The sequence below is a fragment of the Phytophthora cinnamomi genome (genome assembly GCF_018691715.1).
Source record: "Phytophthora cinnamomi strain GKB4 chromosome Unknown Contig43, whole genome shotgun sequence".
Taxonomy (NCBI): Eukaryota; Oomycota; class Peronosporomycetes; order Peronosporales; family Peronosporaceae; genus Phytophthora; species Phytophthora cinnamomi.
Genome location: NW_027150976.1, coordinates 85,378 through 105,818, shown reverse-complemented (window position 1 = coordinate 105,818; position 20,441 = coordinate 85,378). Strand labels below are relative to the sequence as shown.

The 20,441-nt window shown below is 57.0% G+C and overlaps 5 protein-coding genes across 5 annotated transcripts; 3 read left to right on the top strand and 2 right to left on the bottom strand.

Annotated features, from left to right (window-relative positions):
• Positions 1–1,503: 1,503 nt before the first annotated feature.
• Positions 1,504–2,439, top strand: IUM83_17153 (clathrin light chain; the record flags this gene model as incomplete). Its single annotated transcript, XM_067942084.1, has 3 exons — positions 1,504–1,592; positions 1,679–1,903; positions 2,001–2,439. 3 exons carry the CDS (start codon positions 1,504–1,506, stop codon positions 2,437–2,439), a joined length of 753 nt encoding a protein of 250 aa, XP_067790906.1.
• A 1,344-nt stretch (positions 2,440–3,783) lies between these two features.
• IUM83_17152 (putative glycosyl hydrolase family 7 protein) lies at positions 3,784–4,740 on the top strand (the record flags this gene model as incomplete). The annotated part of the gene is made up of 1 exon (XM_067942083.1): positions 3,784–4,740. The coding sequence occupies one exon, from the start codon at positions 3,784–3,786 to the stop codon at positions 4,738–4,740; it is 957 nt and encodes a 318-aa protein (XP_067790960.1).
• A 708-nt stretch (positions 4,741–5,448) lies between these two features.
• On the bottom strand, positions 5,449–7,697 carry IUM83_17151 (putative glucan 1,3-beta-glucosidase; the record flags this gene model as incomplete). Its single annotated transcript, XM_067942082.1, has 2 exons — positions 5,449–6,204; positions 6,282–7,697. 2 exons carry the CDS (start codon positions 7,695–7,697, stop codon positions 5,449–5,451), a joined length of 2,172 nt encoding a protein of 723 aa, XP_067790859.1.
• A 1,789-nt stretch (positions 7,698–9,486) lies between these two features.
• IUM83_17150 (putative exo-1,3-beta-glucanase) lies at positions 9,487–11,568 on the bottom strand (the record flags this gene model as incomplete). Its single annotated transcript, XM_067942081.1, has 3 exons — positions 9,487–10,124; positions 10,195–10,470; positions 10,539–11,568. 3 exons carry the CDS (start codon positions 11,566–11,568, stop codon positions 9,487–9,489), a joined length of 1,944 nt encoding a protein of 647 aa, XP_067790928.1.
• Positions 11,569–15,025: 3,457 nt separating this feature from the next.
• IUM83_17149 (uncharacterized protein) lies at positions 15,026–15,780 on the top strand (the record flags this gene model as incomplete). Its single annotated transcript, XM_067942080.1, has 3 exons — positions 15,026–15,454; positions 15,578–15,682; positions 15,760–15,780. 3 exons carry the CDS (start codon positions 15,026–15,028, stop codon positions 15,778–15,780), a joined length of 555 nt encoding a protein of 184 aa, XP_067790914.1.
• Between the last annotated feature and the right edge of the window lie 4,661 nt (positions 15,781–20,441).

Below are 20,441 nucleotides of genomic sequence, written 5' to 3'. Positions count from 1 at the left end.
TGACTCAAGGTGTTGAATTCAAATAGAAATCTTTTTCATTAAAAACTGCTGCATTTGGCTACACTACAAAAGAAACCTGGATGAAGAATCACGCCGAAAGTAGTCTTCATAAAGCAGCTTGAAGCAGCTTCAGAAAATGTAGATAAGATTTGGAAATCATCATCTTCTTCATCCAAGTCCGCAAACACGCATCCGTGCAATTTCGGTGCATCAAACTCTTGAGTGCACTGGGCTGTCTTAAGAACGGATCCGTGTGTTGTTTTCCATGCTCACGCTTTGGTTCGGAGAATGTAGATAATTTGATTGGATCGTCATCTCCGTTCTCGCGACTCGCCCAGTCCACTCTTCACACCGCCACACACCTAAGTACTCCTGTCAATGCTGCTTATGCCTGTATTTCGCTGCCTCACACGCGTCCCGTAGCCCTGTCATCCACAAACAATAGAAGTCCCAGCGAGCGTTCGATGCAAACGAAAGAGAGAGAGGAACAGCCATTCCCCCTCTGCTTTACTGCATTTTCGGTTTTCCAAGCGAAGCCGCGACGCCTCGGAACACGACGATGCAGAATCCTGTGCCCCCGTGCCCGTCCGCATCGCGCCCCAATCAACCACGACCGACCCTAACTCGCCACTCATCCCCCGAGCTCAGGCTCAGCCAACAGAAGAAGGAAAAGGAAGGAAAAGCGCTCCATTTTCTTCCACCCCCGGCCAAAACCGAGCACTGGCGTTCACTGGGAGAGCAGCCCGCAGGAAGGAGAAAGTCTCCGTCGACTAGTGTCCATGGCGCTTAACTTATTCCTCCTGTATCATTGAAACACCATCCACGACTGATAAGCCACCTGATTGAAACCCTTCCGGCGAAGGGAGGCGCACACACCTTGTCCTTGTTCTTGCGGTTGCGGTGCTTCTTGTCGAACTTCTTGGCCCAGTGCTGGTTGCGCAGGAACTTGGGGTCCAGCTGTGCAAGGAAGAGGAGGAGATGTCCTAGGTCAGTTCACTGTCCTGCGTCTCTGAACCAGGTTGGCGGCGGGGACGTACGCCGCGCGTGGAGTGGAAGCGGTGGTTCTTCGGCTTCTTGATACCGTTGCGGTGAGCCTTCACCGTGTTGTTACGGGCGGTGTGGTTTTTCTGCTTGACCATTTTGGCGTCGGATTGGCTTGGTTTTCCTACTGTGGCGGCGCTTTCGTCTCGCTTGAGGGTCTCCCGCGGCGGCTCCAAACGCTAGCCACCAGTCGATTCGCGCAAATGTGCGCCACACTAGGTTGAACGTCGTCCTAGAATAGTGTTTATGTGAGCCACGTTATTTTAGAAAAACCTCAATTTGAAGCGCTGATAAAACCTTGTAGAAGTGTGATGTGGCGTACACCACCTTCTGACTTGGCCTGAGTATGCCCCGTCGTTTCAGCAGCACGGAGGGGGGAGCCAAAGCCGAAATCTCGACCGCGCGCGACCGAACGGCCGCAGCCCCGCCAGAGCGCCTCGCTAGAGCAGACACAGAGACAGCATGGACCCGTTCGGAGACAGCCAGCCCGTGGAGGGCGACGTGCCCGCCGAGATCTCGGACTTCGCGCCGCCCTTGGACAACACCGGAGAGTGCGTGCAGCCCCAGCAGGAAGATCGGAATCCAAAACCAAATTCTAGATCCGGAATTTACTCATTTTTGCTCTATGATGCGGCAGCTTCTACGAGGTGGAGCCCACGGAGGCCGCGAGCAACGGCACGTTCGAGGAGCAGGCGTACCAGGAGCACTCGTACCAGGAGCAGACGGAGAGCTACCAGCCCATGGACTTCGCCGCCCAGGAGCAGCCCGTAGGGACGCCCGCCGCCGACTTCCAGGCCGAGGTGCCTGCCCCCATGGAGATCTCCGCTCAGATCCCCGTCGTGGAGGAGGACAACGAGCTCACGTACGTTGCGCAGCGGCGTGGGGAGTTGCAGAGGGGGGGATTTAATTAGAGCTAGTTGCTGACGTTGGTTTTATTCTTTCGTTGCTGATGTTACCAGTAAGTTTATGCGCGAGTACGAGGAGAAGATCGCGCTGAAGGCGCAGGAGCAGGAGAAGGTGGCCGTGGAGTGCAAGGCCAAGGCCGAGGAGGACATGGCCCAGTTCGTGGCGGAGCGCCAGCGCATCAAGGAGTCCAAGATGCAGTCCAACCGCGTGTTCGAGCAGGCCACGCTCGAGAAGATGGTGGCCGACCTGCAGAACGAGAACCCGTGGGAGCGCGTGGTGACGCTCGTGGACCTGGAGACGAGCCGCAAGAAGAAGCTGGACGCGCTCAACAACAAGAAGGACGCGAAGAAGCAGGACCCCAAGCCCGTGGCCGTGCCCGCCAAGAAGACGCCCGAGGACGAGGAGGACGTCTCCCGGATGCGGCAGCTGTTCGTGCAGCTCAAGGCCTCGCCGCTCGAGCAGACGCGTGCTGACGCTGTGGCTGCCAATTAGACCAACCCAGAGCCAGACAGACACAGAGATCGGCTCCAATACGCTACGGTGGTAGTAGTAGAGAAGGATGGTGCCCGCAAGAGGGCTGTCTAGCGGCGTGGAGCTGGTCGTAGCAATGAAGAGGGCGGGCGTGATGCCCTGCGCCCGATTGATCTCTGAAGATACGTTTCATTCTATCTACGACACGTGTTCCCAAAACTGCCACATACATCGGCCAAGGACCCTATCTTTGTGGTCAGAGTTTGGCGCCTGTGCTTATTTTTGACAGGCGAATTAGCTGCAGTCAGCTACGGAAATGAAGTCCATGCAGTCTGAGTAGGGCATTTCGGCACGCAAGTGTTGCACGTCGACCACGGAGCTCTGATTCGACATGAAAGCAGGCGGGCCCATGTTCCTCTCGCACCGAAAAAAGACGGTCTCTGACGGGAAGACCAAGCCGCCTTCTGTGAGGTGCTACAGGTAACTAGCTAGCACACATCTACTTTTAGGACATCTACTGCTATTGATATTCTGAGTTGAGTTCGGGGATGTCGGCTCGCAATTGTTGCACACCGGCCACGGAGGAGTGAGGCGCGGCGTGAAAGCAGGCGAGCCAATGTGGCTTTCGCACCAGAAAAAAGAACAGCTCAGACGGAGAACCAAGTGAACTTCTGTGAGGTGCAACAGCAACGAGGCTGCTGGTCGTATACGACAGCTACCAAGAGCACTTTGTGCTCTAGCGCCCGGAAAACGGAGAATGACTGAGCTGCTGCCTGCCGCGCGTCCGCCAGCCAGCGGCCCAATCAATTTTACACTCGACTGAGTATACCATAATGTGCTGGTGTTGTTGACGTGTGGACCACATACCATGAAATCTGTGACGTGTGCCGCTTCAACTTGGTCCGATCCAAAGTCGTTGGACTTCCGCTGGTGGTAGGAATCTGAGTACCGCAAAGCGGAGCGGTGATGTTTGCCCGCTTGTTTCAAGTGTGTGAGGCTGAGGTGGGCTGCGTGCGCTGTCCGAAAGTAATCGCCACGGAAATGCCATCTACTTCAATTGATCAACCACCTAGAACGGATTGTCAAGGCATTGACCTGTATCGCGTGAAGCTGACGATCGACCTAATACAGCGTTGGCGCTGAAGACTGAGAAGTACGCCAGTGCCTTGCGATCTCAGCGTGTGTCAAGGAACTGGCCTACGTCATTTCGATCTGAGTTCGTCCGCATTGCGCTCTTCGGCCACTCCACGAACGTGGCAAGCACACCCAGTCAGACTGGACTCCATTTCCATGCTCACTTTTCAATCTGCCAGCTCCACCGACTGCAGCTTCACTCCAAGCATTTGATCAAGCCAAACCCGACCGATGAAGCCCTTGACCTCTGTATTCGCGCTCGTGGCCGCCGTTGTGTCGATGGCTGTGCTCCAGGTACCTGCCCAGCAGGTCGGAACCAGCACTCCTGAAGTGCATCCCTCCCTTGTGTCCAAACAATGTTCCAAGGCTGGCGGCTGCGTGACTGATGCCACATCGATTGTGCTGGATGCCAACTGGCGCTGGTTGCACCAAGTCGGCGACTACAAGAACTGCTACACTGGGAACCAGTGGGACGCCACGCTGTGCTCGAGTCCGGAGGCATGTGCCCAAAATTGCGCTCTCGAAGGCGCCGACTACCAAGGCACCTACGGCATCACGACTTCCGCCGATGAGTTACAACTCAAGCTGGTCACGCAAACCCAGTATGGCACGAACGTCGGCTCTCGCGTGTACCTCCTCGATGCAACGGGCTCCAAGTACAAGCAGTTCAAGCTGCTGAACCAAGAGTTCACTCTCGACGTGGACGTCTCGAAGCTACCTTGCGGACTCAATGGCGCGCTTTACTTCGTCGAGATGGACGCTGACGGTGGCACCGGCCGCTTCCCTACCAACAAGGCTGGGTCGAACTACGGCACGGGCTACTGCGATGCACAGTGTCCCCACGACATCAAGTTCATCAACGGCGAAGCCAATACGTTGGACTGGGGTGCCACGAGCGAAAACTCCGGTGGTGGCAAATACGGTGCCTGCTGCGCCGAACTCGATATTTGGGAGGCCAACAGTGTGAGCAACGCATTCACCTCGCACCCGTGCACGCCGGAGGGACAGACGCGCTGCTCGAGCCCAGAAAATTGCGGCTCCGGTGACGGCAATCGCTACAAGGGCGTGTGTGACAAGGATGGCTGCGACTTCAACCCGTTCCGGATGGGGAACCAGACCTTCTACGGCCCCGGTTCGCAGTTCACCATCGACTCCACGCGCAAGTTCACGATCATCACGCAGTTTTGACTAGCGACAACACTGCTACCGGTGACCTCGTGGAGATCCGACGCTTGTTCAAGCAGGACGATCGTGTCGTAGCGACACCGGGCAGCGTCTGGCCTGGCCTGAACGGTGCCAACTCCATCACCGACTCGATGTGTGAGACGTCCAAGAAGGTCTTCGGCGATCAGAACGACCATGCCGCGAAGGGCGGGCTAGCGCGCATGGGCAAGCAAATGGCGAACGGTATGACGCTCGCCATGAGCCTGTGGTCGGATCACGCCGCCTACTGTCTCTGGCTTGACAGCAGCTACCCTGCTGAAGCGGACTCGTCAAGCCCGGAGTCAAGCGCGGTACGTGCCCGACGTCGGGTGGTCGCCCTGCGGAAGTTGAAGCACAGCACCCGGATGCCACCGTCAAGTTCATGAACATTCGCGTGGGCGACATCGGCTCCACTTACTAACGCGCAGCGCGCCGAGTAAGCTCTGGAGTAACCAAGGTTCAGGTTGAAAGGCTCCTAACGAATGCGAGTTTGTTTTGATCACTTCTTGGTTTTCATTGCATCTGTAACTTCAATTGCATTAGGTCGATGTTACAGACCTCCCACACCATACGTGTCTCCCTACGATGCTCATGTTGCTCAACCCTGCGAGCGAATAACTTTCTAGCTGTCGAAAATAAAATTCGCTTTCACGAATCGGGCAAGCACTACATACGAGCTGCGAGTTGATCTACTTACACGCGGCTGCCAATCGGCGAGTATTGGCGGCGCATGCGGTTCTGGCGCCAACGCACCACAGCGAAAATCGCAGCAGCGACCGCCGCGAAGGCCAGAGCAACGAAGCCCAAGATGGCAGCAATACTCCACTTGGCCACCGACACGAGCAAGTGACCCGGTTTCTCTTCCTTGATCTTCTCGGGCGTTGGGGCGGGCACCGCGGCAGGCAGCTGGGTAGGAGCAGATCCCGGAACGTTCAGCAGGTGGGCAGCACCACCGAAATCGCACGTCGCACCCTTTTCGCGGTTGAGGTGCCAGTACTGATTGAACGCCCAGTCGCACTGCTCCTCCAGGGTAAGGAAACGCTTCTTGATGTCCTTGCAATCGATTTCCGGGAAGTTGCACGCAAACGCGAGGCCACTCTTGAGCTCGAACTCCTGGACGCCACGCTTGGCACGGCAGACAAACTCACCCCTGTCTTCCTTCCTGCAGGCCGATTCCACACCCTCGCTCTCGTGGTAGTCTGACACATTCTTCGGGAACATGCCCAGACGCACCAGGTCCAAGAAGCTCCACTTCGTGGCAAACTCCGTCTTGAAGTTCCAGAAGTACCAGCCGTGACCCACGGCGAAAGCGTTCAGCTTCTTCAGAGTCAGCGACCTGGTCAATGCGGCGTCATCCGGCTGGTCGAACGAATTGTCACTGGTAACGGGGCACTTGCCAAAGGACGGGCCAGACATACCAGTGCCGTACGGACCCTGGATCGGCTTGGTCTGGTCAAGTGGAGTGCCCGGAAATCCTCACCGAGGTACGTGCTGTTGATCGGGCAGTCCACCATGGTGCACTGCACCTTGGGGAAACCGGGCAGGTTGTCGTTGAAGCCATTCAGCCACATAGCACAGTTGTCCGTGCCGATCGACCACTCACCAACAATGACAGGCATCATAGCGTTCTCCATGTCGGAGATCACGTACTTCTGCTGGCAGGCGTTGGAGAAGAAATCCGCAATCGTTCCAGGCGGGTTCCATGCCTGGTAGATGTGCGTGTCCAGAGCGATATCGGGGCAACCCTTCAGGAAATCAGCCCAGAACGACAGGCCGAAGCGGAACGAGTCGTGGATGACGAACTTCCAGGTAGGAGCAAGTGCCTTCACACGCTTATACGACTTCCAGTAGTACTCCTTCAGCACCTCAATGGGGGTGAGCTCCCACGGCTCATTCACCGGTTCGAGGCCGATGATGGCCTTGTGGCCCTTGTAGCGGTTGATGATAGCCTCCACAGCCACGATGGAGTGGTTCAGGTTGGCGTAGTTGATGCTGGTGTAGTTGTGGGTCTCCACATCGAAGGTGCCTGCCCACTCGGCCTGGCGGATGGGCCAGTGCTCGAACGTGGTGGTTCCCACGGGTTGCGTGCTGGCAATGGACGTCCACTTGACGGACGAGGACTTGCCACTGTTGTCGAAGCCGTTCTGCGAGCCGATGAGGCCATGAATGTCGAGCAGGATCTCGATGTCGTACTGGACAGCAAGGTCCGCCACGCGGTCGAGCGCCTCGAGGGCGCCGTCCGTGCATCCACTGTAGGGTTCGTACGGGTTGAACATCCAGTCGCCCACGGGCACGCGCATGGAGTTGATGCCTGCAGCGGCCAGGGCGGCGATGTCCTTCTCCGAGACCCAGTTGTCGTAGTGGACGCGCAGCTGGCGGTTGGCCTCCTCCTTGCCGAGCGACGTGCAGAAGGTGTAGAGGTCCATGGCCGTCTTCTCGGGCGCCTTGTCTCCGAAGCGCTGCTGCGTGTTGAGGAACTGGTAGAAGAGCGTGGGGGTGATCCACGGCTCCAGCACGAGCCAGCCGCCGAGGTTCACGCCGCGCACCTGCTTGTTGAAGGGCGTGGCGTGCGTATCCTGGGAGCACGTCTGGTCCGTGTCGTTGGGCTTGAACGTCTTGAACACGGGGCTGTCCTGCGAGAACATGGAGGCCTCGCCGTGCTTCCAGTACCACTCGTAGTCGGGCGTCTCGGGCGTGTCGTGCGGGCCCGGGACCGGCGTCGACACGGGCGTCGGCGCGTCCGTGGGGGCCTCAGGCGCGGGCGTGGGGTCCGCCGGCTGTGGCTCGTCGTGCGAGTCGTCCTCGCCCTCGGGCGGCATGTCCATGGACACGACGTCGGCGGCCACGACGGCGTCGCCGGATACGGCGCCGGGCTGCAGCGCCGCCACCGCCAAGAGCGCGCACAGCGCCGCGGCCGTCTTCAAGCGCGACGCGACCAACATTCTCGCTCTTTGCTCGGTGTCCACGACGAAGAAGCCACTTGCGCACCACGGAGCCGATGCGGAAATGAGAGAAGCGGGATCTTTTCGGCTTATGCGCCCTCTTGCGAACGAAGATACGACCCCAGTCTTGCAAAACTAGCCGCCTGAGTTTTGGATGCACCGGCACATGTATTAGTATCAATACTTTACTACTTACAGATAGTACTGAGTGATTATGCTGTTAGTAGAAGCACTTAGGATTGTTAGTACTACGCAGCTACAAACATCAGGAAGACTTCTCAAGAGGTCGTCGAGTGTTTTTTTCTTTTTCCCTTCATATCTTAGCAGTTTTTTCTCGCTCTTGTTCTTCAATTACTCCCTACGTTGAAGCGTAGCAAAAATTGGATGCATTTTGTGCAACTTGGAAGAAGCCGGTGTTGTATTTCTGGCAAATGACTAGCACTCTTACTAAGGAAATTCGTCGACGCCTACGACGACAGTTTTCACAACAACTAACACCCAATACGTGTATCACATTGGCGTGTAGACTAATTAATAGTTGTCGGCGTTTGAGTTTTCTTGTCCGAAGTGTACATTGCTCTGTCAGCGTAATGACGTTCGGCACTTAGTACTGAGAACGTCTGCCATGTAAACAACAATTGGACTATCGGACCCAGGTTTTTAGCCGAGCGCCCACTCATTATGCGATCTGGCGACGGACGACCGCTGTGCTATGGGGTACAGCTTCTGCCATAAAAGCGCTGGCGTCATTAGTACTACTATCCTGATATTGTAGTAATAAATCTGTACCTACTACACCGTTGTGATTGCTAAGTGTACATAATAATACAGTAGAATTACATCTATATGAATTGCAAATACTATTGACAATTACAGCCTGGCCGCGTTGAGATCTTGGGCGTTGAAGTCGTCGGATCGTTCCGCTTCCGGCGCGTGATGGCTGCCAGCCATTGCGGCGGGGCCCCTGGCCATATCCGCAGGCACACGGAAGGAAAGCCTCGGGCGCCAGCACGAGTGCCGCCCCCAGTGAGACCAAGCAATGATCAGGAGCTGAGGAGTTGGTGCGCGCTCGTGCTTGATGGTGAGCGGAGGCTGGCGTGCGCCCGAAGGTAAACGAGTCGAGTCCCGAAAATCAGGGCATTTGAGGACCATGCGACAGATCCGCGATGACGGCCATCGACGTCAACCTCGCCCAGTATTGGCGATGGCATCGCCATCAAGCAGAGGCCACCTTGACACCGGCATGGCATGGCACGCGGCGCGGCGCTCACGGAAGCGCATTTCTTTCTATCCCGGAAGGATGCCTTGGTTTAAAACGGAGACTGTGAACATGTTTTTTTCGTAATGCTGCGTGGCACACATAGACCGCCGTGAGGACCTGAGTCAGCACTGCTGTACAGCTTCTCCCTATCCGGATACACGGCTTCGCAATGCATACGCAAGTTTCAGAGCCACCCACGATCCGAGCAGTCCTAGTTTTGCCGCGAGCAGCACTCCAGGCGAGATACCCCGCTGGCGCCATGGCCCAGAACGCGCCGGGCAAGCGGAAAGCTGGATCAGCCATCACCACCAAGGAAGGATCCGTAAGTGTATGTCGCTACGACCTGTTGCACGCATCCGTCCCAGCGCTGATTTGTACCGCGGACGGCAGCTTTATCATGTATCACGGCGATAGCGCATGCAGCTTTAAATTCCAAGCATAGCACACGTGCGTCAGTAGATAAAGTTGTTGTCGTATTACCCTGCTATGGTTTCAAGAACTCAAGAACATACAAATCGATGTCACGGCTTAGACGTTCACGTTCACGTTCACAACGTGCCCGATCAACGGCGAGTATTCCGCCCGCCTCCTGTGACGAGTGATGGCCATGACGACGGCCAGTCCGCTGAAGCCTACGACGACGCCGATGAGGGTCCAGATGAGGATCTCCTTGCTCACCGATGTGGCCAGGAACTCCTGGCGCTCCACGCTGGACGGACTGGGGATGGCCAGCAGGTGAGCAGCACCGCCAAAGTCGCACGTGGCGCCCTCCTCGCGGTGGGCGTGCCAGTATTCGTTGAAAGCCCAGTCGCAGCGCTCCTCGAGCGTGCTGAAGCGCTTCTCAATGTCCGAGCAGTCCACTTTGCCATCGTTGCCACCGCAAGCGAAGTCCAGGCCTCTGTCAAGGTCGGAGTGGCGAACACCACGCTTGGCCGCGCAGATAAAGGCGCCCTTGTCCTCTGCCAGGCAGGCCGTGAACACATCTTCCTCAGTGCGGTAGTTCGACACGTTCTTCGGGAACGCGCCCTTGCGGACCAGGTCCAAGCTCCAGCGCGAGCCAAACTCCGTCTTGAAATTCCAGAAGTACCAGCCGTGACCCACCGCGAACGCGTTCAGCTTTTCATGTTCAGGTTGCGCGTGAACTCGAGCTCGTCGTTGTCGTTTTGCTGGCCGAACGACGTGTTGCTAGTGATCGGACACATGCCAAACGATGGACCAGACTGACCCGTGCCGTACGGGCCCTGGATCGGTTTGGTGATGTCCAGCGGGGTGCCCGGAAGCCCTGGCCCAGGTAGGTGCTTTGAACGGGGCATTTCGTCATGCGGCATTGGATGTTGGGGAAGCCGGGCAGGTTGTCGTTGAAGCCGTTCAGCCACATGGCGCAGTTGTCGGTTCCCAGTGACCACTCGCCCACAATGACGGGCATCATGGCGTTCTCCATCTCTGCGACCATGTACTTCTGCTGGCAGGCGTTGGAGAAGTAGTCCGAGCGCGTGCCGGGGCATTCCAAGCCTGGTAGATGTGCGTGTCGAGCGCAATGTCGGGGCACCCGCGCATGAACTGCGACCAGTACTGCACACCGAAGCGGAACGAGTCGTGCAGCACGAACTTCCAGTGCGGTGCGCGGGCCTTCACGCGCTTGTACGACTTCCAGTAGTAATCCTTGAGTAGGTTGATTGGCGTCAGTTCCCACGGTTCGTTCACAGGCTCCAGACCGATGATTGCCGGGTGGTTAGCGTATCGGTCCACGATGGCAGCGACCGTGGAGAGCGAGTGGTTCAGGTGCTCGTAGTTGATGGACTTGTACGTGTTGGTGGCGGGGTCGAACTCGCCGGCCCACCCGGCCGAGCGCACGGGCCAGTGCTCGAACGTGGTGGTACCGATGGGACGAGTGCTGGCAATCGATGTCCACTTGACAGACGAGGACATGCCACTGTTGTCGAAGCCGTTCTGCGAGCCGATCAAGCCGTGGATGTCGATCAGCAGGTCGATATTGTACTTGAAGGCGAGGTTGGCGACGCGGTCGAGCGCCTCGACGGCGCCGTCCGTGCACCCGATGTAGGGCTCGTACGGGTTGAACATCCAGTCGCCCACAGGCACGCGCAACGAGTTCACGCCGGCCTCGGCCATCTCTTTGAGGTCACTCTCGGTCACCCAGGAGTCGTAGTGAACGCGGAGCTGACGGTTGGCCTCCTCCTTGCCGAGCGCCGTGCAGAAGGTGTACGTGTCCATTGCGGTCTTTTCGGGGGCCTTGTCACCGTAGCGCTCCTGTGTGCTCAGGAACTGGTAGAAGAGCGTGGGGGTGATCCACGGCTCCAGCACGAGCCAACCGCCGAGGTTGGCGCCGCGCACCTGTCGGTTGAAGGGCGTCGCGTGCCTATCGCTGGAGCAGGTCTGGTTCTCGTCGTTCGGGTGGAAGTTCTCGAAGAAATCGAGGTGCTCCGAGGTGAAGACGTGGTCGTTCTCCCAGTACCACTTGGCGTCCTTGACCACGGGCAAGTCGTTGCCGTTGCCGTCGGTCAGCGTAGTGTCCAAGACGGGTGTGGACGCCGACGCTGTCAGCGATGACAGCGCCCACAGCGCCGCAGCCACTTGTAGCAGAACCTTCATGTCAAATTCGCAGGCGCCGGGGAAGTCGAGTGTGGGGCGGAGCGAGTTGTGCAGTGCGCGTCAAAAGCGGAAGTGAGCGAGAGAGCGCCTCGGCAAAAAAGCTCTCGCCGCGGAGCCATGCTGCCGGCGCCGGCGAGCGGTGATGTCCCGACGGAACTATCGCTTGCTCGGCGCGGCCGGCTGTGCCGGACGCAAACAAGGCAACAAGTCACCGCGCGAGAAAAGCCGCGGACAACTTCAACGCCGCAAAGACCGGCGGGCTCGGAGCGTCACGCTCCACTGCGACCGACAAGTTTTTTTTGCCGGGATTTTCACTGCCAGTAGCAGCAGCGGCGACAGCACGACCCAGGCTGGCCGCGACCTCGGAGAGAACGGAGGCTGGTCGGCATGCGACGCGTGCTCGAGGGCCGCGTGCACCCTGCGAGACGGCCTTGTCCGATGCGGCCCACGCCCGCCCTCTGCCGCTCTATCAACATTTAGAGCAGCTGCATGTGGTAACCCCTTGTGAGCTCCCCGTGGAGTAGACCTGCGCACAGGGAGCTGGTGCAGGCGCGGCCGGCGCGAGAAACACGAGCTTTTGCTAGTCAAGGGGTCGCCGCTACCCGTGCCCGATTAATAGCGGGCCCATCTTCGATAGACCATCAAAAACCTGCAAGGTCAGCAGCGTTGAAACGTGCGGGCGACGCGTTGATCCCCAGACGAGGAAGCCCTGAAAGGCGTGGGCCGAACAAGCAAGCAAAGCCGCCATCAAAACTGAACGCCGTTACAAATCTTCACCAAGCAGCAAAATTCAGTAGCGCGGCAGCATGACGTCGGCTACTACTGAGCCCGCCACGAGGATTGTGCTCCGCGAGCCACCACGAGGTGATTTCGCAACCTATCGTGGAGCTCCATGCGTTTGTTAGCGCTTGGTGCTGTCCTGAACACCGTATCCATCGTCGCGCGTGCAATAGCGTCAACTTCGTTTCAAGATAACAGTGCGGATGGACGCGCGCGATTGGCTAAGAAATTCAGCGTTACACCCAAAACGGATATCAAGGGCGGAATGTCAGCTGAAATTCGGCGCTGCGGATGCAAAGCGCGGTGGATTGGGGGCATCACGAGGGCGGCTGCGATGGGGCAGTAAAACCACATAGTGCGGCGGCGCCTACTTGTCTCGATTGCAGCCAGCCAACACTGCTTGTCTCGCGTTGACACATTCTCCCCAGGGGGAGGGCGACGGTGCTCCTCGCCCTAGTAGTTTCTCATCGAAACAAGTTCTCGTGAGGCAGGACGGAGTAGCTGCGCTTGCACGAGCCCCGATAATGGTTCGATTGGAATGGGGGAGCTCAGCTCTGGAAGAACAGTCGAGTTAGCTACAAAATAGGCTACTTGGGCGTGCTCGACTCGACAAAAAATCTCGCCAGTTCGAGGGCATCGCCTGCAAAGCAAAGCACTGCCGCAAACAGCAGGCTGTTGTAGCCCACAGCAACCGCAAGGAGACCAGGCTGTCTGCCCCGCATCATCTGTCCTCAACATGTCCACGCCAAGCCGAGCATGCAACAACTTGCCTCCTGTTCGTCAATGGCGCTTCCCCAGCCCCCACGGGCGCAGACTCGCAGACGTTCCGCCCTTCACGATCTCATGCGAGAAAAGCAAACACGCTTGTTCTCGGTTCATGCAGCGGAAGCTCCGACGCTCGCGTAAACCACAGCCCAGAGGAAGCCCGAGATGCTCCGCGCTCTGCTCGGCTGCAGCAAAATGCAGTGCTGCCAGCAGGAGACGAGAGCAGAGCCTTGGCGCCGATCTTCGTTAGCTGGCGGAGGGAGCTCGTTGAAGTTCAGAGCAGTTGGCCGCAAATTGAAGAGCCTTTGGCCGAATGTCCTGTCCACGGCTGTGCCAGCCCTCAGGCTGAGGCTCAGCCGGCCGGCCGGAACGCTGTTGCCAGCCCGGATGAACGGATAGCAGTGCAGGAAGCTTGCTATGCACGGGTCTTCGAGGATGGATGCGGATGGACTTCAGCCATGGAGGACACAGCACTGTGCACGCCGAGCAGAGCGGTGCGCGCGCCGAGATGGTTTGCATATCTCGGCGGATGCAAATACCGCCCACCTTACATTCTCGCTGCAAAGGCGCTGCGCTGTGGTTGCTGCCTTGTGAGCGTGGACAAGCGCGTGTACATGTAAACGGCGGCTGTTCGAGTCTCTGGTCCGTGTTGAAAGGCTGCCCTGGGCAGCCTGCCGTTGGCGAGAGCCGTTGGTCAGGGCAAAGCGGATGAATTTTTCGTTGGGAAGGCTCCCCCCGGCGCTCCATTGGCGGCTACCTCGACATCGAGATCGACGCGCAGCGGCTCGACATACAAGGCAAGACTCGCGCGAAAGTATCTTTGACGGAGGCCATGGCGGCACCAAACCATCGCACGCAAGCGCGACCCAGGCGTCGCGCAAACGCATGCGTGGACTATCAGATGCTTCGCCTACGGCGACATATCCTGGCGCATGGGCTTCAGTCCTGCCGGAATCGCCGGGGCGCAGCGCCGCATTAAGTCGCGGTGACGCCTGGTGCATTCCAGTCCCTATTGTGACCCCACGTTGGTTTGGCGTGGGATGTGGTAGGTATGTACTACATACCTACCATGTAGACGACTCGAGGGGATGGACTTGAGACTAAGATGGCGTGCGGTTTTCGATTGTTGAGACCCGCAAACGAGCCCGCGGCCCTCCTGTGGCCGACGCCACCGAGTTGGTGTCCGTGGTGCTTGCCTCGCTTGGAGGAGGCGGTTAGCGCAGACTCGAGCTACATAATCGAGTCGAGTCGAGCTGCGCTGGACGAATGAATTGGTGTCGACCTTGCAAGAACTCTGCCTTCAACAGTATGTGACTGAGCTGGGTGGATACGATGGTCCATTGTAATCCACTGGTCACCCAGCTCAGCCACGAACGGTGAACGGACGCCAGCCCAGCTACAAAGGGGGTATAGATGTTCTTTCAAGTCTTGCAATCTAAGAAACTTCTATATTACACATTCCGCCCGGCCAGGACCAAAAGGGCTGTATGCATCAAAGTTGAGTTCGAGTCAACAGGTTGAACTACATGTAGGATTAACGTTAGTTTAGGGTGACCGTACCGGTCGAGCTATCCAGCCGAGGATTTGGCTACAGGTGGCGCCAACGGTATCGCCAAATGCAAAAAAAAAAATAGCTTTCCGATCCCAGAGCTATTTCTGTGGCCAAATTTGGCCGCGAAAGTGGTCGCTTAAGTACAAGAGAAGGGAGTGGCTGAAGCGGGTTTTTCGAACCGAGACAGAACGGAGAAGCCAGTCCATTCGCCGTTCGTATCGCCAGAGCTCAGAGCCCCCCCGACGATACAGCTCAGAGCCACCAGAAGACGCAGCCAGGCTGCCTGAAGGAAAATTTTTTATGGCCGCCATTGCGACCAAGACGGTTCCCCCTGCTACGAACCCGCCTCGCCGTACCTCGATGGACCCCACCCTGGCCAACCGCACTGTGCGGCTCGAAGCGCCGGATGATCTCGATGGAGCGTGGGAAGGGCCGGTCTACGCGACCCTGGGCCGCCGTTCCAAGCTTCTTCAGCCGACCGATCACGGTCCATTCGTCGCTGCTGACGACGGAGTGCGCCGCCCTGCCTGGCAGGAGACGCTGACAATTCTACGACACGACCAGCGCTACGAGGACCTTCCGTTGGCCCTCCAAGAACACGTTGACGTGGAATATTGGATCCCGCATTGGCGTTTGACACAGCCCCACCGCGACTTATCAGCAGAACTCTTGGAGCGCCCGCTCTTATCAGTGTTTCGCTTCGTCCGATTCGACGTTTTCTACGTGGGTTCATCGGACTCAGACACCAAGTTTGTTCGCCGAACGTCTGACGTTCCCGTGTTGGGGCAGGTACTCACCTATTATGTTGCCTCCTCGATCGCGTTGGTGGATGACATTAACACTCTGTTGGAGCCTGGCTCCGGTTTTGTGTGCTCCGTCGCCGTTCGTGACTACGCCGACAAACCCCGTCAGGTCGTGGTCCTGTCGCCGGACGATGTGAGCGTCAATCACATTTCGTGTTTGGAATTCATTCTCGGCTATCGTGGTAGCACGACCATCGGATTTCGAGCAGACCTGGTATGAGCTCTCACTGATGGGCGTCTTCGATCAGGGGGTGATCCACGCCCACCTCGCTTCTGCTTTCTCGATGCCAGGCGTCGGTTCGAATCTTCTAGTCGATTTGGGAGACCCCGCCGTGGGGAGAAATCTGCACCCAGCCTTATCGAGTTCGTAATACAGCAAACTGCCCTATCGATTGGTGTAGTGGGTCTAACTTGACTCACTACTTTAGCTTACACGTTGCGCAACGTGTATGAGGAAGCGTAAGTACTTAGTAATTACTTAGGTTAATTATATTTGAATACACAAATATAAGTTAAGTAAGAAAGGATTCCAAGTGACTTAGATTAGGTAAAATGAGAACTGTATTGTTTGTAAATTGATCTTCCTCCTAGAACTGCTAAAACTGTTTATCATCTATGAAAGGGGTTGGCAGCGGCTGGCTGTCAGAGCCCCGCTAATATGCATGTCTCTGATTGGTAGAAAGATGCTGCTTTCTACCAATAGGATCTTTGGGTAGGTGTGGACCACTCATTGTGGTGGTCCACTTCAATGTATCCATTGGTGTGCCTTACACCAAGGTGAGGAAGTATCCAAAACTTTTAACAGATAAGCTATCTGTTAAATTCACAAGTGGCCACTTGTACGTGTAACCCCGTTACACCATTCCCCCCTAAGGTTAGACGCGCGGGGTCTCCACACGTCAATCTTCGGAATTGACCATTCGTCAATTCTCCGCGTTTGGAGAAAAATCCGCGCTCATTCAACGATGAGCGCGCCTCAGAAGAAGACCTCGAAGTCGGTGGGGAGTCATCTCTCCATCGACGACTACTTCGAACGCCAGAAGGCGAAGTATGGCGACGTTGTCGACTTCGACGACGACGATGAAGACATGGAGGGCGAGGAGGACTCGCCCTCAAAGCGCAGAGACTCAGTGTCGAGCGAATCGCTCGGCCCCCACGCTAAGAACATTCGCCCGCGTGAAGGGGACGAATCGGACGCTTCGAGCTCGAAGCGTTCGCGAACTGAGAGCGACACCCTACTCGCTTCCGCTGGGGCTCTCAGTACTCCGCGCGCTGCAGGCGCAGCGCGCGATCCATGGATGCCGTCCGCGTCCGAGATCGCGGACCGGTATGGGAACTCGGTACCTCCGAATGAGGTGCCGCTGTACGTATGCAGCGCCATCAAAGATGACGATGTGGCTGCCGAGCTGCACTTTGATGCGGAAACGCATCAAATGCGCGATTACTACATCGGACTCTTTCATGAGCTCCGATGGTTTCAAAGCAAGAAGACATCTTCTCGCAGCAAAGTGCCCGAATGGCAGGCACTTTGTCAAAGTTGGAACGCCTTTGTTGAAAACTTCAACAAGAGGCCGAGTGCTTACCGTGATCGGATTAAGCAAGCGCGTGATCGCTTCGAGACGTACTCGAAGCGTGGAAAGTTGGAGCAACTCCACGTTGCTGCGGAGGAGGCTAATGTTCCGTGCGCTGTGCCCGAGGGCTTTCAGTGCACGAAGTGCTTCCCAGGCGCGGTCCGCTTGAGCGACCGAGACCTGAACGGGTACACGTCGTTTCGTGTGCCCGAGAGTCTCAAAGAGCTCCGTGCTAAATGCTTAGCACGTGAGGGTTCGGGCGCTAGCGATGACCGCAGCGCTCGCACTACTTCCGCTGTGCCAGCGCGTACTGCTCTTCGTATGCCCTCACCATTCCGGAACGTCCTCCAGCAAGACGTTCCGCGGCTCCCATGTATCTTGATGGGGAGGAAATCCTCTCCAACGAATACGAAAATGAGCCCCTTGAGGGTTCGTTTTCGGGATACTATGGTCAACAATCCGCTCAACAATCCAGCGGGTTGAGCCGCGGCGTCACGGATCGGCGGTGGCGGGGGTGGGAACACGCCCCGGGTATGATCAGCCCCGGGCTGATCAGTATGCGCCTCTCCACGACCTGGTGACCGCCGTGGAGCGTTTGCAGGGTGCTGAGTTCGCCGCCCTGAAACAGGAGCTGGCGAATCAGAAGGCCCAGGTCGCGGCGGTCTCGCAGACCGCCTCGAATATCCAGGTTGAGCTGGGGACCCAGATGAAGGGGTTGCCCCAGCGCGTCCGCGCGCTGGAGGAGAGGCTGCTCGTCGCCGAGGCCAAGGCTTCCGCTTCTGCCTCGGCTCTTGCCGAGGCTTCGGGTCAGCCGAGCTAGATGGCTCGTGCAGTAGGTATGACTTCAGCCGTCCGACGTAAAAGGTCGGATGGAGGCGCATGCTAGACGGTATGTCTAGCGTGTATGCGTTGCCGTGCCGTGCCAACACAGTGAACGGCCCGATGAAGCGCGGAGCAAGCTTGCTTGCTCCGAAATCCGAAACTGCATGTTTAGGCAGGTTTTGCATAGCTAACAAAACCAATGAACTAACCTTGAATTCATTTGTGTTGCCTCTGCCCACATTGTCTGCGTTCAGCTTCTGTTGGTCAACAGAAGCTGCTATTGCATCTTGGACAAACCGAATTACGACTTGTCTTTTGGTAAGGAAGTTGATTGCATCCGAGCTGAAGTCATTCAGCTCGTTCTCCACTAGAGGTCCGGCCTCTGCGTGGTTATTTGCGGTGTCTGCGCCCTGCGCAAACCCGTGGTTGTTGTCCTTGTTGGTGGAGGAGTCTGCGCCCTGCGCAGACTCATGTGGTTTGTCCATCGTTGCAGCTGACACTGTGCAAGTGTCAGCGGTTTTCTGCGGCTGCTGTATTGCGTCGTAGATCCTCCCCCACTTAAAGTGGGAATCATCACTCCGAGTAAGCTCGGTAGACGTGGATGCCGTATGGCATTCACGTAGAACGGTGTATGCCCGGTCGAGGCATGCACTGAGTTATTGATGGCAAACTCTGCCATCGATAAGCACTCGCTCCAGTATTGGAACGAGTGGGCGTAGCTCTTCAAAATGTCGACGAGCACGCGATTCACGGGCTCGGTTTGACCGTCCGTCTGCGGATGATCCGCAGTCGACATGGAAAGCTGGCTCCCAAGAAGTGTAAACACTGCTTGCCACAGGTGCGCTGTGAAGCGCGGGTCTCTGTCCGACACGATGTCGGTCGGCATGCCATGGTGTTTGAACACCATGTCGACGAACAGACGGGCCGTCTGCTTCGCGGTCACTTCTGCCGGCACCGCAACGAGATGTACCATCTTACTGAATCGGTCGACGAAGACCACAACACCGGTATTCCCTCCGCTGTCCGGGGGAAGACCAAAGATGAAGTCCAAAGACATGGACTTCCAACACTCCGACGGAGTCGGTAGTGATTGTAACGGAGCCTGCGCGAATGGCGCAGGCTTTACGCGTTGGCATACCTCGCAAGCACGGATATACTTGCGCACCCACTTATACTGGTGGTGCCAGTAGAAGTCGCGCGTGAGAAGGACGTATGTCTTCTCACGTCCGAGATGTCCCGCAGTCGGGCCATCGTGATACTCGTACATGATCCTGAGTCGCAGGTCATGATCATTCGGCACAACAACGCGATCCGCGTTGTCGTCGACCGCATTGTAAAGCAGTAGTCCGTCGTGCACACGAAAGCGGTGTGCACGCGCTCGAAGGTGCTTGGGCAGCTTCTGACGGGACTTGTCAGAAGGCGCTGTGCCATAGGCCAGCAAGAGCTTCGTGTCCGCGTCGTGTGCGTACGCGGCCTTCACATCATCCAACAGAGACGATGTGGGTTTGCTCGATCGCATGACGTCAATGACATTGACGTCAGCAGCTTCTGCGTAGTCCGGCCGACGTGATAACGCGTCGGCCACCACATTCAATTTTCCGGGTTTGTATTCGACCCGGTAATTATACTCCGCAAAGAATGAGAGCCATCTCGCCATTCTTTGTGATATGTGTTATGACTTCACTGCAGTGCGCAGTGATGCATGGTCGGTGTAGACCACAAACGGTCTACTTCCAAGCAAATACACTCGGAACTTTGCGAGTGCGTATTTCATGGCAAGGAGTTCCTTGACATGTACCGGATAATTACGCTCAGCTGCCTTCAGCTGACGCGACTGGTACTAGGCGACACGATCACGGCCCTCGTGATCCTGCTTCATCAACGCACATCCGATCGCGAAGTCGGATGCGTCACATACGACGTAGAATGGACGATCTTGGTCAGCCACTGCCAAGATCGGTGCCTCAGTCAAGCCCCGCTTGACTGCATCGAATGCCTTTTTGCAATCGGTTGTCCAATTCCACACAGCTTCCTTCTTAAGAAGCTGTGACAGCGGGCGGATCTTGCCCGCGTAATCCTCCACGTACTTGCACAAGTACGTGGCCAAGCCAAGGAACTGCCTCAGTTCCTTGACACTTGAAGGCGTTGGCCATTCATTGATCACTCTGACCTTTTCTGGGTCAGGGCGAACGCCATTCTTTCCGACGAGACACCCGAGGACGGGTATCTCGCTCGCCCCGAAGATACACTTCTTCAGGTTCGCGTAGAGCTTATGCTTTCGCATAAGCTCAAGTAGCTTTCGGAGATGCACCCTGTGCATCTCTACGTCGTCTTCCGTCCACAGCCCGGCTGTGGATGAATACATCATCGAAGTAGCTCGGCGCGAAGTCGCGCACCGAGCGCAACAAGTGCGTCACGCACCTGTTGAAGGTCGCAGGGGCGTTCTTAAGCCCCTGAGGCATTACTAGTCACTCCCAGAGCATGCCGCTTGGCGTGCTCACTGCCGTGAGAAGGATATCGCTCTCACGCATTAGGATTTGATAGAATCCATCTCGCAAGTCGAGAGCACTGTAAACGGTG